General features: G+C 34.0%; 1 protein-coding gene across 7 annotated transcripts in view; it reads right to left on the reverse strand.

The window, feature by feature from the left end:
- PXDNL (peroxidasin like) overlaps positions 1-17,265 on the reverse strand; it is a 545,994-nt gene that overhangs the window by 63,755 nt on the left and 464,974 nt on the right. For 5 of the 7 annotated variants that reach the window (XM_079136409.1, XM_079136408.1, XM_079136407.1 and 2 more), the window contains 2 exons: positions 13,147-13,281; positions 10,843-11,051 (listed from right to left, as the gene is read on the reverse strand). In XM_079136409.1, coding sequence (XP_078992535.1) covers positions 10,843-11,051; positions 13,147-13,281 — 344 coding nt within the window. Of the gene's footprint in view, positions 1-10,842; positions 11,052-13,146; positions 13,282-17,265 lie in introns of those variants that run through there. The other 2 variants (XM_079136410.1, XR_013763204.1) reach the window with 2 other exon arrangements.

Genomic DNA, 17,265 nt, shown 5'->3' on the forward strand with positions numbered 1-17,265 from the left:
GAACAAACAGGTCATATTTACATGCAAACCAGTTAGACTCACTTCAGACTTCTATACTCAGACCATAAAACCAAGCAAGGCATGAAATGAGATTTTTCAAGCTCTAAAAAAAGAAAACAATTGCCATCTGAGATTACTGTATCCAGAAAAGTTCTCTTTCATATTTGAAGGGGAATTAAAAACCTTCCATGACAATGATAAACTAAAAGAATATATGACGAATAAACCAGCACTACAAAGAATACTCAAAGATAAATTGCACACAGGAGATCCCAAAAACAGAATCCAAAACTCCCAAGTAAATGAAAATCAAGCAATGACCAATCATCTAAACAAGAACCAAGGCAGAATTAAATAGAACAACAACAACAAAAACCAAAATGACAGCAAACCACAAGCATATATCCATAATAACACTGAATATAAATGGCCTCAACTCTGGAATTGAGACATAGATTAGAAAAATTAATCAAAACCCAAGATCCAACTATACACTGTTTGCTAGAGACTCAACTCAGGTAAGCACACTCACAGGCTGGATGTAAAAAGGATGGAAAAAATATTTCATGCAAATGGACTACCAAAACAGGCCACAGTAGCCATTCTCATTGACAAGGCTGATTTCAAGCAAAAATTAGTCCAAAGAGAGAAAGAGGGCCATTACATCCTGGTATAGGGAACAATCAAACAAGAAGCAATAATGATAGTTAATAAATATGCCACAAATATCAATGCACCCAATTACATTTTAAAAATACTCCTTGATATTAAATTCCAGATAGACTCCAATATAATAATACTGGGAGATTTCAACACACCCTTATCATTAATAGACAAATCATCAAAGCATAAAATCAATAAAGATATATACAACTTTAATAATAATATAAATCAAATGAAACTCCAGACATCTACAGAATATTTCACCCCAAAACAGCTGAGTTTACCGCCTTCTTAGCAGCTCATGGAAACGTCTCCAAAATAGGCCACATTCTAGGTCACAATGGAAGTCTAAGCAAATACAAAAAAATAAAATTGGTACGATCCATACATTGTCATAGACCATAATGAAATGAAGTAAGAAACCAACATCAAGAAAAATAATAGAAATCACACACAAAAACACATGGAGGTTAAACAATAATCTTTTAAACTAAAAATGAATCAAAGTAGAAATGAGAAAAGAAATCAATGAATTCTTAGCAACAAATGAAAACAAAGACACAACATACCAAAATTTCTGGGACAATATGAAAGCAATACTAAGATGAAAATTTATTGCATTATATGCATACATTAAAAATATAGAGAGACCAAATACATAAACTTATGTTCCACCTGAAGGCTTTAGAAAAAGAACAACAAAATAATTCTAAAATCAATAGAAGACAGGACATAATAAAGATCAGAGCTGAGAATTTTTTAAAAATTCACAGAACAGTGCACTGAAGAGTTGTTTCTTTGAAAAAATAAATAAGATTGACAGGCCCTTAACCAAACTAACCAAAGAAAGAGAGAAAAGATGACCCAAATCAACATAATTAGAGAAATAAAGGAGATATCACCACAGACACTTCTAAAATTCAGCGGATCATTAGAAATTACCTTTGAAAATTTATACTCCAAAAAACAGCAAAATTTAGAAGACATTGACAAATTTCTAGACACATAGGACCTGCCCAAATTGAATCAGGAAGATACAGAAAACCTGAATGGACCAATAACAAGTAAAAAAAACGGAAACACTCAAAAGCCTACCAGCAAAGAAAATCTTAGGACCAGTGAATTCTCAACACAGTTCTAACAAAACTTTAATGAAATACCAGCAGCCTTCCTCAAATGTTTCCATAAAATTGAAAGGGAGGGGATACTCCCAAATATATTCTATGAAGCTAGTATAACCCTGACACCAAAACCAGACAAAAACACATCTAGTAAAGAAAACTACAGACCAATATCCCTTATGAACATAAATGCAAAAATCCTCAATAAAATACTAGCAAACTGCATTCAACAACATATTAAGAAGATAATACACCACAATCAAGTGGGTTTTATTCCAGGGAGATAAGGCTAGTAAAACATGCACGAATCAATAAATGTAATTCAATACTTAAATAGAATCAAGACAAGAATCATATAATCATCTCAATAGATACAGAAAAAAACCTTTGATAAAATACAACAAATACTGACAAAACTAGAGATACAGGGAACTTACCTCGACATTATTAAGGCAATATAATACAAGCACAAAGCCAACATCATATTAAAAGGAGAAAAATTGAAAACTTTTCCTCTAAAATTAGGCACAAGACAAAGATGTTCAGTCTCACCACTTCTACTAAATATAATTCTCAAAACACTAGCCAGAGCAATCAGGCAAGAGAAGAAAATTAAAGGAATAAAATTTGGTAAAGAAAAAGTCAAACTACACTGTTTGCTGATGACATGATACTATAACTAGAAGATTCAAAAATTTCTGCCAGAAGACTTCCAGAGCTGATAACTGAATTTTGAAAAGTGACAGGATACAAGATCAATAATCATACATCAGTAGCTTTTCTATACTCCAACAACAATTTGGCAGAGAAAGAAATCAGAAAAACCATCCCCTTCACAATAACCTAAAAAAAATAAAATAAAATATCTGGAAATTAATCTAAGCAAAGAATTGAAAGAACTTGACAATGAAAACTATAGGACTCTGAAGAAAGAAATTGAAGAAGATCTCAGAAGATGGAAAGACCTCCCATGTTCTTGGATAGGCAGAAATAATATAATCAAAATGGTCACATGACCAAAAGCAATATACACATTTAATGCAATCCCCATCAAAATAACAATGACATTCTTTACCAAACTGGAAAAATCCGTCCTTAAATTCATTTGAAAGTATAAGAAACCTGAATAGCCAAGTCAGTTCTAAAAAGTGATGCAGAAAACATCAAAAACCCAATCTCAAATGATACTACAGAATTATAGTAACAAAAACAGCATGCTATGACATAAAAATATAAATGAAGATCAATGAAGTAGAAGAGAAGAAACTGAGACAGGCTCAAATACTTACCACCATCTGATTCTTGGTAAAGGTGTCAAAAATGCATTTTGAAGATGACAGCCTATTTAATCAATGATGCTGGGGAAATTGGATATCCACATTTATTTTTTTAATCATTCATTAATTTTTAATTTATTTTTATAAGTTATGTATGACAATAGAATGTATTTTGACATATTATAAATATATGTAGTATAACTTCCTATTCTTCTGGTTGTACATGATGTGGAATTACATTGGTTGTGTATTCATATATGCACACAGGAAAATGATGTCCAATTCATTTTACTATCTTTCCTATTCCCATCCCACCTTCCCTTCATACCCTTTGTCTAATCCAAAGTACTTCTGTTCTTCCCTACCCCAACCACCTGTTGTGAATTAGCATCCCCATATCAGAGAGAATATTTGGCCTTTGATTTTTTGGGATTGATTTATTCTACTTAGCATAATATTCTCCAGTTCCATTCTTTTACCAGAAAATGTCATAATTTTATTTCTCTTTATGGCTAAGTATTATTTTTCCCATGTTTTCTTTATCCATTCATCTGTTGAAGGACACCTAGGTTGGGTTCCATAATTTAGCTATTGTGATTTGAGATGCTATGAATATTGATGGTTAGCATCACCGTAGTATGCTGATTTTAAGTCCTTTGGGTATAACTGAGTGGTAGGATAACTGGATCAAATGGTGGTTCCATTCTAAGTTTTCTTTGGACACTACATAATTCTTTAGAGTGGTCACACCAACTTGCAGTCCCACCAGCAATGTATGAGTGCACCTTTGTCCCCACATCCTTGCCAACATTTAATGTTACTTGTGTTCTTGATAATTACCATTCTGACTGGAGGAGAAAATCTTTGCCACCTGCACCTCAGATAGAGTATAAATCTCCAGGATATAGAAGAACTAAAAAATCTTAACACCAAAAAAAACAAATAACCCAATTAATAAATGGGCAAAGGAACTGAATAGGCACTTCACAGAAGAGGAAACACAGTCAATAATTACATGAAAAAAGTGTTCAACATCTCTAGCAGAGAAATGAAAATTAAAACTATACTGATATTTCATCTTGCTCCAGTCAGAATGACAATTATCAAGGATGTCCACATTTAGAAGAATGAAATTAAATCCTTCTCTCTCACCCTGCACAAAAGTCAAATCAAATGGATCAAAGACTCAGGAATTAGACCAGAAACCTTGCAACAACCTTGTTGTTAAAGGAACACCCAGGGTCAGCACTCCATCATACAGGTTCAGGCAATGACTTCCTCAGCAAAACCCCTGAAGCTTAGGAAATAAAACCAAGAATCAATAAGTGGAATACCATCAAACTAAAAAGCTTCTGCACATCAAAGGAAGCAATTGAGTGAAGAGAGATCTGCAGAATGGAAAAAAAAAAAAAATCTCTGCCAATCCCACTCCTCTGAAAATGGATTACTATTCAGAATACATAAAGAATTCAAAAAGTCCATGCGCCAAAACAATATACAATTAACAAATAGGTCAATGAACTAAATAGAAATTTCTCAAAAGAGGAAATGCAAATGGCCAGCAAATACACTAAAAATGTTCAACATCTCTAGCAATCAGGGGAATGCAAATCAAAACTACCCTAAGATTTCATCTTGATCCAATCAGAATGGCAATTATCAAGAACACAAACAATAATAAATGCTGGTTAGGATGTGGGAGAAAAAGTACACTCATACATTGTTGATGGGACTGCAAATTAATACAAGCACTATAGAAAACAAAATGGAGATTCCTCACAAAACTAGTAATAGAAACACTATATGACCCAGCTATTCTACTCCTCAGAATTTGTCTAAAAGAACTAAAATCAGCACACTATAGCAATACAGCCACCACAATTAGCAGGCATAATTCACAATAATCAAATTATGGAACCAACCTAGATGTCCATCAACAGATGATTGAATCAAAAATTGTGATATATATATATATATATATGCACAATTGTGTTTTACTCAGCCATAAAGAAGAAGGAAGTAATGGCATTTTCTAGTAAATGAATGGAAATGGAGAAAAATCATGCTAAATGAAATAAGATAGACTCAGAAAATCAAGAGCTAAATGTTTTCCATCGTGTATGGAAGCTATATCAAAATAAGGGAAAGAAGGTAGCAGGAAAAGAGATTGGAAAGGAGATAGATCAGTAGATTAGAAGGAGACCAAGAAGGAGGGAGAGTAGAAATGTACAATGAAATTAGCAATAGCTTGTCACACACATATATATAAATGTACCAATCAAAATTAAATAAAGGAATGAAAGGAAGATCAATAGAAAAGAAGAGAGATAATGTAGGGAGGTAGGAGGGAAAGGAAAGGGGAAGAGAGCAATGGGGATTGAAATCAAATTTCTTGTGTGTATATTTTGTCAAAATAATACTACATAATTATAATACTCTAAAAATTTTTTAAATAAATTAATATTTATCATATATATAAATGACATAGTATTTTCCAATAAGCTACACACATTCCCCCTTCTACACTTTAAATCATATCTAAATGACTTATAATATCTACTACAATGTAAATGCTGTGCAAATATTTGTTGTACTGTATTGCTAAGGGAATGACAAGAAAAAACGTCTGTACATATTCAGTAAAGACTTTTTTCCTGTGTGTGTGTGTGTGTGTGTTGCTGAATCAAACCCACAACCTTGTACATCATAGTCAAGTGTTCTATCTGCACCCAGTCTAAGCTGTACCCAATCCCTTGGGTACTTTTGATCTGTGGTTGGTCAAATCTGCAAATACAAAGCACATAGATATGGAAGGCTTACTGCATAGTTACCCAAAATTTAATTACATTTACATTATCACTGTTTGAACGGATTCAAATTTAATTTGAACAAGTTTATGCATTTAGGAGCAGAAAAATTTTCCCAGGGTTTTTGGAAATTATAGTTAAATTCAGATTAGGAATATGCTGATAATTAGTATTGACTGGAAGGCCATTATTCTTGGAAAACAGAACTGAAGAAATAGCCCTGTTGAAAATAAAATTCTATAAAAGTACTGCAAAGAGTTGAGAGTCAGAGTAATAGCACTTTCTTTTCAAGAAAGGTAAATTTCTAGGACTGCTTGAATTGATCATTTAAATCCCACACAGAACTCTATTTTCTCTAGGATATGTTGGTTAATTCAATCACCTAAACACAATTATTTTATTCATTTTAATCTGAAAGAATTAGATTAGCAAACAAGAGTAAAGAATTTTTCAACATGAATGAAACCAAAGACATGTACTGAGTAGTAAAGATAATTTCTAGGTCATTCTCCAAGAGACATTAAGTAAACAAATCATCCCTCTGTCTTTTGGAACATAACAATGTCAGGTCTCAGGGGTGGACACAATATGACTGATACAAGCATTTTTGGACAATATTATCTCAGATCATAAAAGTGTTTGACCTACCTGAAACTACAGAACCATAAACTATAAACTAATCTTTTTAGTTATTTAGATGATTAAGTCAGCATCTAATTATATATTGGGTGGTGTAAGCAGCCTGTGTCACAAATAAGTGGGCTACTTCTGAGGAGTTACCAAATATCTTTATTTAAAGTCCCTCATTTTAAACATTGTCTTTTCATTTGACTTCTGAAAAATACATGCTTGTTAGTCAAAAAGTACACAGAAAAAATAAATGCATATTTGTTTATATTGTTCTCATTATAAACATTTTTAGACTCCTTACATTATAATTGGAACTATATCAGATGTATTTGTATTCTTAGGGTATCTTGCTACCAACAACACTTCTGAGCCCAGTGTGGTTTAGAGAATAATGGTGCCATAAACAAAAAAACACTGCATTTCTATCAAACCACGTAGTAGAAAATTACTACTGGCTAATTAGCTTCCCAATTTTTTGAGACATTCTTAGAGAAAGAGCATTCTTACTGTGGATTGGGACCAAAGAGCTTAGTGATAAAAATGACTCAGAAACTCCATGCCTCTTCCTCCCCTTTGCCTGCTAAATTTTCACATTGCATTTCCCTCAACAAACACTGCCCATACCTGATGCCTTACAATGTAAGTAACCAGATGCTCTATCCTTCTTGTCCTCAGATGTCCTCAAAAAGGAGGGTAAGATGGAGAACTACCCTCATTGAACCCTGTCCTCTGTCTCTGAATCGTGCACCAGTTCTCCAAGTGATAGAAAAGAGCCAAGTTCTTCAGGTCAGTTATGTGATTTTTAAAAATATATTTAGCTTCTCAGAGCCTTATGTCAAATGGGGATGATTATGGCCACCTTGGAAGACTTATGGTGATTCTATGAGATAGATATTTCATGAACCACCTATCACAGGGCCAGGGGTAGGAATTGCCTAAAATGGTGGGTGTATGTTATGGAGCCAGAGTGATTGAATCTGGACTGAGTTTCTGATTTCACTATGGCTCACACCCTGCTAAGCCACCTATTCTGTACCTCCACTCCATGGACCCAGTGTCCTGTCTGAGGAGCACTGGATAAGCAAAAGCAGTATCATTGGTTGCCATTTATATGGTTCATACATTTCTTTTCTGCTTCCCATGTTTCAGAGAGTTGGAGATATTTCATTATTTCTGGACTTCATCACTAAGAATTTGAAGTGAAGATTTGGACCTACTTTTTCTTCTATAATCTGCAGGGTCTCTGGTCTGATTCCGAGGTCCTTAATCCATTTTGAGTTTAGTTTCGTGCATGGTGAGAGATATGGGTTTAGTTTCATTCTGTTGCATATGGATTTCCAATTCTCCCAGCACCATTTGTTGAAGAGGCTATCTTTTCTCCATTGCATATTTTTGGCCCCTTTGTCTAGTATGAGAAAATTGTATTTATTTGGGTTTGTGTCCGTGTCCTTTATTCTGTACCATTGATCTACCTTTCTATTTTGGTACCAATACCATGCCGTTTTTGTTACTATTGCTTTGTAGTAGAGTTGAAGATCTGGTATTGCAATACCCCCTGTTTCACTCTTCCTGCTAAGGATTGCTTTAGCTATTCTGGGTTTCTTATTCTTCCAGATGAATTTCATAATTGCTTGCTCTATTTCTGTAAGGTACGTCATTGGGATTTTAATTGGAATTGCATTGAATTTGTATAGCACTTTAGGTAGTATGGCCATTTTGACAATATTAATTCTTCCTATCCAAGAACATGGAAGATCTTTCCATCTTCTAAGGTGTTCTTTAATTTCTTTCTTTAGTGTTGTATAGTTCTCATTGTAGAGGTCTTTCACCTCTTTTGTGAGATTGATTCCCAAGTATTTTATTTTTTTCGAGGCTATTGTGAATGGGGTAGTTTTCCTAATTTCTCTTTCTGAAGATTCATCACTTATGTATAAAAATGCGTTGGATTTATGGGCATTGATCTTGTAACCTGCTACTTTACTGAAATCACTTATGAGTTCTAAGAGTTTTCTGGTGGAATTTCCTGGTTCCTCTAAATATATAATCATGTCATCAGCGAACAGGGATAGTTTGAGTTCCTAGGACCAGACTTCCTTAACAGGACTCCCATAGCACAAGAAATAAAAGCTAGAATCAACCACTGGGATAGATTCAAACTAAAAAGCTTTCTCTCAGCAAAGGAAACTATCAGCAATGCGAAGAAAGAGCCTACAGAGTGGGAGAATATCTTTGCCAATCATACTTCAGATAGAGCACTAATCTCCAGAATCTATAAAGAACTCAAAAAACTCTACTCCAAGAATTCAAATAATCCAGTCAACAAATGGGCTAAGGAAATGAATAGACACTTCACAGAAGAAGATCTACAAGCAATCAACAAACATATGGAAAAATGTTCAACATCTCTAGTAATAAGAGAAATGCAAATCAAAACCACCCTAAGATTCCATCTCACCCCAATTAGAATGGCGATTATCAAGAATACGAGCAACAACAGGTGTTGGCGAGGATGTGGGGAGAAAGGTACACTCATACACTGCTGGTGGGGCTGCAAATTAGTGCAGCCACTCTGGAAAGCAGTGTGGAGATTCCTTAGAAAACTTGGAATGGAACCACCATTTGACCCAGCTATCCCACTCCTTGGCCTATACCCAAAGGACTTAAAATCAGCATACTACAGAGATACCGCCACATCAATGTTCATAGCTGCTCAATTCACAATAGCCAGACTGTGGAACCAACCTAGATGCCCTTCAATTGATGAGTGGATAAAGAAACTGTGGTATATATATACAATGGAATATTACTCAGCCATAAAGAATGATAAAATTATGACATTTGTAGGCAAATGGATGAAATTGGAGAATATCATGCTAAGTGAGATAGGCCGATCTCAAAAAGCCAAAGGACGAATGATATCGCTGATAAGTGGAGGATGACACATAATGGGGGGGAGGGAAGGGTTAGAGTTAGGGTTAGGGAGGGGGACAAGTATGGAGGAAGGATGTACTGTATAGAGGGTAAAGAGGGGTGGGAGGGGTGGGGGGAAGGGAAACAATAACAGAATGAATCAAACAACATTGCTCTATGTAAATTTATGATTACACAAATGGTATGCCTTTACGCCATGTACAAACAGAGAAACAACATGTATCCCATTTGTTTACAATAAAACAAAAAAAAAAAATAATGAAAACACACAAAAAAAAAAAAAAAAAAAAAAGAATTTGAAGTGAGAAAAGATATACAATCCTCCCCTGAGTATTAAATTACTGTTTGTTTCATCCCATAAAATACCGTCAGAAAGGAAAAGACCCATCATAACTCTGGTGTCACTGTACTTTGGGTTGGACATTCTATATTTCCAACAGCTGCTGTTCACATTCTAGATTATTTGAGGGCTAAGAACTTTTCTCCTGCCCAGTGAGTTCCATGGTATTATTTCCATGATAGAAACTACCATTTCCATGTTAGAGAACATCGGAACTGCCCCTGGTGTAGAGTTCCACACGTTTTGGGCAGAAAGCAATAGTGGCCCACGTATTGGAGGTGCTGAGGAGCCTTAAGGTCCTGCCATGTGACAGACTCACCATGGCAACACTGCCCATTCTACTCCAGAACCATTCAGTCCTCAGTTAATTTCTAGGGCTGTGAGACAAAATGTTAGAACATCTTCTCCTTGATCCCAGGTTTGCCACTTACTCATTTTTAGTCTTTGAGCAAATCACGTGACGTTTTTGAGTTGTACTTTCTTCATCTATTAAAGGAGAATAGAACTTAAATTTCTTAAGGGATATTGTGAGGACAAAACAGATATTTACAAAAAAATCTAAGGGAGACTTTGGCTGGTGAGAGTTAACATCGTACATATTACAAATCATGTTTTATCACTAAGGAACTTTTTTTTAAAAATATGATTGTATGAACGTCCCAATATTTCCAATGAACATGACTGAAAAATCTTGTGGAGGATGAAGAGAATTAGCCAGATTATGATGACTTTTCACTCTAGTAAACTGACCACCAAGAGTAGATACATTTAGTACTAAGCCAGTAGAATTTGATCTAGGTATGATAATTTGATATGTAGTATGAATGCAGAGCCCTGTTCTACCAGCTTGCCTGGCTCTCCCTCTGACACCATTAGAATGAAATGGGAGAGGCGGAGTACATAGTCTTTGCTCTTCTTGTGTTTATGCTTCAACATCCTTAACATTTCCAAAAGGGAAGTTCCATGTTGTTGTACTTTGCATATCTATAAATTGCATAATCTTTCACTCTGAATCTATTAAACATGCACACACTTGTGTAAATCCAAATATAACTAATTATGTCATTACTGACCTTCACAGCAGTCTTGCCACACTCGCAAATCCATCCTTGGGATCTCCCTACAACTCAGGTAGTCCTGTGGGTATTCTGCCTTTACAAAGACATCTGCCTGAACCTGCTGAATGTTGTCACCATTGTCGCAAAGCACACGGCCCAGTGACACCTGTTTCAGCTGAGTGAGTTGTGCAGGGGTAAAAACTCCGGGATTTTCATACCACAACCTGGTAGTTAACAGAAAAGACACAACGTCATGGGTCACTCAGGTACATGTCCAGCAACCATAATGAGCAAAGACACAAAAAGCAGCATATCCAAAAGATCACGTTTATGCTCCAACTAAATACACTTTTAATTCCCTCAAGCATTTATAAAGCTGTTAAATCCTTTACTCCTGAATTATCACTTTCTCAAACTTAAGTCTTGCGAAGTGATTCAAAGTCTTGTACAGTTCTTATTTTTAAAAAGACACTTTTTAAATTTAAACTTTAAGAATGAACCTTAGAAATTGTCTGCACAATTTAACATTAAGGTGTTTGCCTAAAAAGTAAATGTCAGTTTTGAGATTCTACCTATACTCATTGGTCTATTTACTAATTAATTAGGATAAACAGATCCTTTTAATGAAAATATGTAATTTAAAAGTGGACTGGTAAAGTGAACTTGCATTTGTTCATTCATTAAATATTTAAATACCATATGCCACATGCTTTTTTCATGCTGGTATACCATGGTAAATTAAGATAGTAGATGAAAAGATGTTACCACTCACATGATGTTATACACTCATTTATATCCCCCAAAATTCATCTTAAAATACTAAGCCCAAGTTCTTTGAAAGGTGACTGTATTTGGAGATAATACCTTTAAAGCGGCAACTGAGGTACAACTAGGTTATATAGATGGGTCTTAACCCAGTGTCCTTGTAAGAAGAGGGTATATTAACACAGTTACACACAGAAGAAAGATGGGAAAATACAGAAAGAGATGGATATGGATATCTGCAACCTGGGAAGAAAGGCCTCAATAAGAACTAACCCTGCAATCCTTGATCTTGTAGTTCTAAGTGTCAGACTTGTGGGAAAAATAAAATTATATTATTCAAGCTATTTATTGTGTGGTACTTTGTTACAGCAAATCCAGCAAACTATTAAGCTTAGGGAAGACAACTTACCCAAAATATTGGCTCTTTCCCAAACTTTTCCAGTCATTTACTATGTATGTTTTTAAATTAATGCCAACTGAAGATGTTATTCCAACCACATGAGGCAGGAAATCCAGAGTGTTAAATATAATTTACAAAAACTAATTTCATAAAATATACTATTAATATTTGCCAATGAATAATAAAGGGAATTAAATCTTTTGCTACTTTCTTTGTGATATCACTTTTAAGTGGAAAAGATTTGGAAGAAAAATGTTAAGAATAAATTTTAGTGTAAATTTAATTAAAGTCTAGGTTGTGTTTTAAGCTTTATATATATCATTTCAGTAATAATACAAAATGTTGAATTATTAAACCAATTCACAAGAATCCTAGATCTTACTCATTATTAAACTGCATTAATGAATCAGAATATACCATATCTTGGAACATTTTTATTTCCAGGTGATGGAAGAGCAATACAAGAGCATTCAGGGGAACTGCTTAGGTTTGAGTTCCTTAGCTTTTATATTGAGTCTTGCAATGATACAGAAACTGCATGACTAACATACATTCTCAGTCAGCTTTCTCCCACAATCTCATAAATTCAATATATTTTCAATTAACACTTTGGAGAAACCCAGAGAAGAGTCCCAAGTTATCTCTCCTCCACTAAATTCCTTGGTTGTATGATTTTACAAAGAGCTGGCCAATAGTTCTCCTTTCCCAAGACTAGAAGGAGGCTCAAAACTGCTGTCAACCTCTGCCCTCTCAATACCATTTAAGGTTGCAGGGATACTGCAGAACAAGTACTACTGTTACATACTCTTTACAGATGAGAGCACCTGGAACAGAGTGAAATGTTGCCCAAAGTTAGAGTTATAAGTGGTTTTGCTCAGTAGTGAGTCTAGCATGCCTCTCAACCACGGACTTATGTGGCCTTCTGAGAAATTCTATTTCTTTTCCTCTTACAAAGATTTACAAAATGAATGCTCTTTGATATTATCAGTGGCCATAAAAGTTTTGAGACCATACCTACCTTTTATTTATTATATTTAATAAATTTTAAAAAATAGAAAATATGGAATCATACAATAATGTTATCATACACATATATTTGGGGGCAAGAAAACAATTTTTGTTATCTTTGATAAGTATAACAGATAATCCTTCACCTATCTCCATCTCTTAGCCGCTGAAACTGGGTAACAAACAGGCACATAAGTGTTGGTCCCACTCTCGTACCAGGGATCAGGTCTTCAACCATCAGGGCAGGCCATAAATCAATGTCACCAGGGGTGCTGTACAACCTGGAAAGAAGACAGGCAGATAACACACCTTGAGAGTATTCCTTACATAAAAGACTACTGAACCTTATTTTTATTTCAGCCACACGAAATGGAAATATAAATATCTTTATTATTACCACTTTACAGATAAAAACACTAAGGCAAAGGAGGCATGTAGGAAGCAGAGCTGTAATCTAACCAAGAGCATTTAGCACCCAAAATCATGCATTGTGTCATTCTTCAAAATTATCCTGTAAAATAATGAAATGTAAGAGTATTTATATATAGTTGTATCAATATATGTTAATGCATACAACTAATTCTTTCAGTGGAAAAGATATTTTCGGTAGAAAATAAAAACATTGAACAATGAAAAATTTCCATCTTAGTATATATGATAGATATGGCAAAAAGAATGAAAACATTTTGTGGATCATAATTATTATATTTATTATAATAAGTATATTATAATGTTATTCTTATAGTGATTATAATATATAGAATGCATATATTATACATAATATGTATTATAATAATAAATAATATATTCTATATAATAATGTATTATAATATTATTATAATATAATTATATATTATTATAAAATTGTTATAATAATATATATTCTAATCATTATTATATAATGTGATGATAAGCATTAGATAAATTGTCCTTCTAAAAAGCCAATGATCTGGAATTTGAAGCATTTTAAAAACTGTTACAAATAGACAAATAAAAATTACTTTATGCAAATGGTAATGATAAGCCAAATAGGCATGGGCACACCACCCACTTAAATAAAACTTGAAGAACATTGATGTGGCTGTGTCACTGTGGGATGCTGATTTTGAGTCCTTTGGTAATAAACTGAGGAATGGGATAACTGGGTCAAATGGTGGTTCCATTTCATGTTTTCTGAGGAATCTCCATACTGCTTTCCAGAGTGGTTGCACCAATTTGCAGTCCCACCAGCAATGTATGAGTGTACCTTTTTCCTCACATCCTTGACAATATTAATTGTTACTTGTACTCTGATAATAGCCATTCCAACTGCAGTAAGATTAGTTTTAATTCGTATTTCTCTAATTGCTAGAGATGTTGAACTTTTTTTATATATTTTTTGACTATTCATATTTCTTCTTCTGTGAAGCGCCTGTTCAATTCCTTTGCTCATTTACTAACTGCATAAACTATAAGCAATGCCCAACACTTCAAGTAGGAGCCACCTTGATTAAATTGTGTTCCCTATTTCCAAACAATAAACATGACACCAACTTAATCTGTTCCTTGCTTTACTTTATCTTTTTATTGCAAGCATGTGACTCAGTAGACTGCATATGGTTTAGCTTTGCATGTTTTAAACTTGGCACAAATGGAAATATACTGTCCTTTTTTTTTAATTCATCAATTTAGTTAGATGCAATCATGCTGTTGCACACATCTGTACCTCCTTGATTTTTTCAACTGCATAATAAATAGTTCATTACTGGAAACTACCCAAATTTAGTTTTCTATTCTACTGGTAATGAATACTTCTGAGGTTTTCAGTTTTAATGCTATGAACATTCTCACATATGTTTCTTCAAAAGTACAAGAGTATCTCTAGACTAAGCACTGGTATTTTTTTTTAACTGTAGAGGTCCAGAGAGTGAAAGTTTTAAGCTTTAAGTGAAAGTTTTAACTGGTCTCTGTTGCAACTACTCAACTCTTACATTTTTCAAAAAGGCAGCCATAAACAATCCATAAGCAAAGGGATTCAGCTGTTTTTCAATACAGCTTTACAAAATCAGTCAGTTAGATTTGTCCATTGGGCAGTGGTTTGGAAATATCTGCTTTGAAGATATTGATGCTAGAGCCACAGAGTCTGGCTGCAGAGTATATCTTTAATTGTAAGACATAAGGCCAAAATGCTGTCCAAAACAGATGTGCAATTCATATTCTCATAATAAGCATATAGAATTTTTAATGATACATATCCATGTGCATATCTTTAATTTTCACAAATAATGCCAAAATGCTATCCAAAATGGATGAAAAATTCATATTTCCACAATAATCATATAGAAATTCTCTGTGATCTATTTCCTGGCAAAGTGACTCTATTATCTCTTGGCACAATTTAACTTAATTTAGTCTTTAAATTTTTTTTCAGTTTAATCAATCTCCTCTGCCTTTTCCTGCTCCCCTGTCCCCTCCTCCCTCTCCTCCTCCTCCTTAGTTTCATCTGTGTCTTCTTTAGCTTATCTCTCATTTTCTCTCCTTCTCTTATATTTCCTTTCCTAATTTCTGACAACAGGTGACTTTTTATATTTCTAAGCACTCATTTGAATGTTTGAGTGCTTATTTAATCCAAGTTTTAATGTGAAATTGTTTTTTCCTGATGTTTCAGCTTTTTTCTGGGAGATTTTTCCTCTGTATGGAAATGTATTTCCATTTGCATTTCTCTTTCATTATTACATGCCTTTACTTAACATTTGTCTGTTCTTTTTTTCATTCCTAAATATTTGTAAAATGAATTTCAAGTTCAACAGCTTGTTCTTCCATCACTATAGTGATGTACAATATTTTTAATGGCAAATGTGAGTGGAGATAGCAAAGTAGGAATTGAAATGTTCTACTGCTCTTTCTTTCCCATAGCACCTGTAATTTCACTTCATTCTGCTTTCAGATCAGAAGGGGTCACTATCCTTTCTCTACTCACCTCCTTCTGTTCCATAAAAAAATGCCATCTCTGGACAACTTGAGATCTGTGACTGGAGCTGTGAACTTCTGGTTTCCACATTGCATTTGACAAATTACTACGTGGGGTTGAATTTTTTCTCCTAGAGGATTATTTTCATCTAAGTTATCTTCCCCTTTCTTTTGTTCATGAAGATTTTTAAAGTACCCAATCCTCAAAAGCTCTAGATTTTCAGTGAAAGTGGAGTTCATGGGCAGCTCAGTTGGACATTGACAATTATTTTTGAACACAGTTATTTTGAAACACACCATTCTGTCTCTGCTAATTCTGAAGGCATGGGTTATGTGTTAATTTATGCACCCTCTTTGCTGATCTTGTAGTTTTGGAGGAGGCTGTGTTAAGAGATTTAAAGTCAAGAGACAATCATTTTCCCAGGTATAACCTGAAAACATGACTATCTTTTTAACATTTGTTAATTGATGGCTGTGAAATTGTGTTTTACTTAGATTTTGCATTTTTCAGGTTAATTATGTAGTGGAGGGAGAACTTCTACATATTGACTGGGAATCTATTTTTTAAATTATTTTCTGAAAATGCCTATTTATTCTTTATATATATATATATATATATATTTATATTTTATTGTAAGCAAATGGGATACATGTTGTTTCTGTTTATACATGGAGTAACGGCATACCATTTGTGTATCATACATTTACATAGAGTAAAGATGTTTGATTCATTCTGTTATTTTTTCCTTCCCCCCCTCCTACCCCTCTTATCCTTCTATACAGTCCTCCTTCCTCCATTCTTGGCCCCCTCCAACCCCCAATTATGTGTCATCATCTGCTTATCAGCAAGATCATTTGTCCTTTGGTTTTTCCTATTTATTCTTTCTAACTATTTTTAATAGGGTTATAGTTTTCTTTCTTACTGTCAGGAGTTCTATAAATATATATTCTAAATGCTAATACTTTGTTATTTATGTCCAAATGTATTTACTCCATGTTTGTGCTATTTTTTGATCATTTGCATTATGTTGGGTTTAGATAAAAATAATTATTCAATTCTAAGGTTGTCATAAATTTTTAGGGTTTTTTTTTGTTTTTCTGTATCTTAAAATTTCTTTCCTTGCCCAGAATTGATGTTAATATGATGTGAGACATGAATTCATCCTTATTTTTGTCCCTGGACAGAGAGCCAATTGTTATGTATCCTGTATCAAACATGTTCTCATTTTTTACTATGTCTTGCAGCTCTTTCAAATATATTTCCAAAATGAGCACATTTTCTCATTCATTTCTCTCTACTCTGTTTCACCAGTCTT

The sequence above is a fragment of the Sciurus vulgaris genome, assembly GCF_902686455.1.
Source record: "Sciurus vulgaris genome assembly, chromosome: 1".
Taxonomy (NCBI): Eukaryota; Metazoa; Chordata; class Mammalia; order Rodentia; family Sciuridae; genus Sciurus; species Sciurus vulgaris.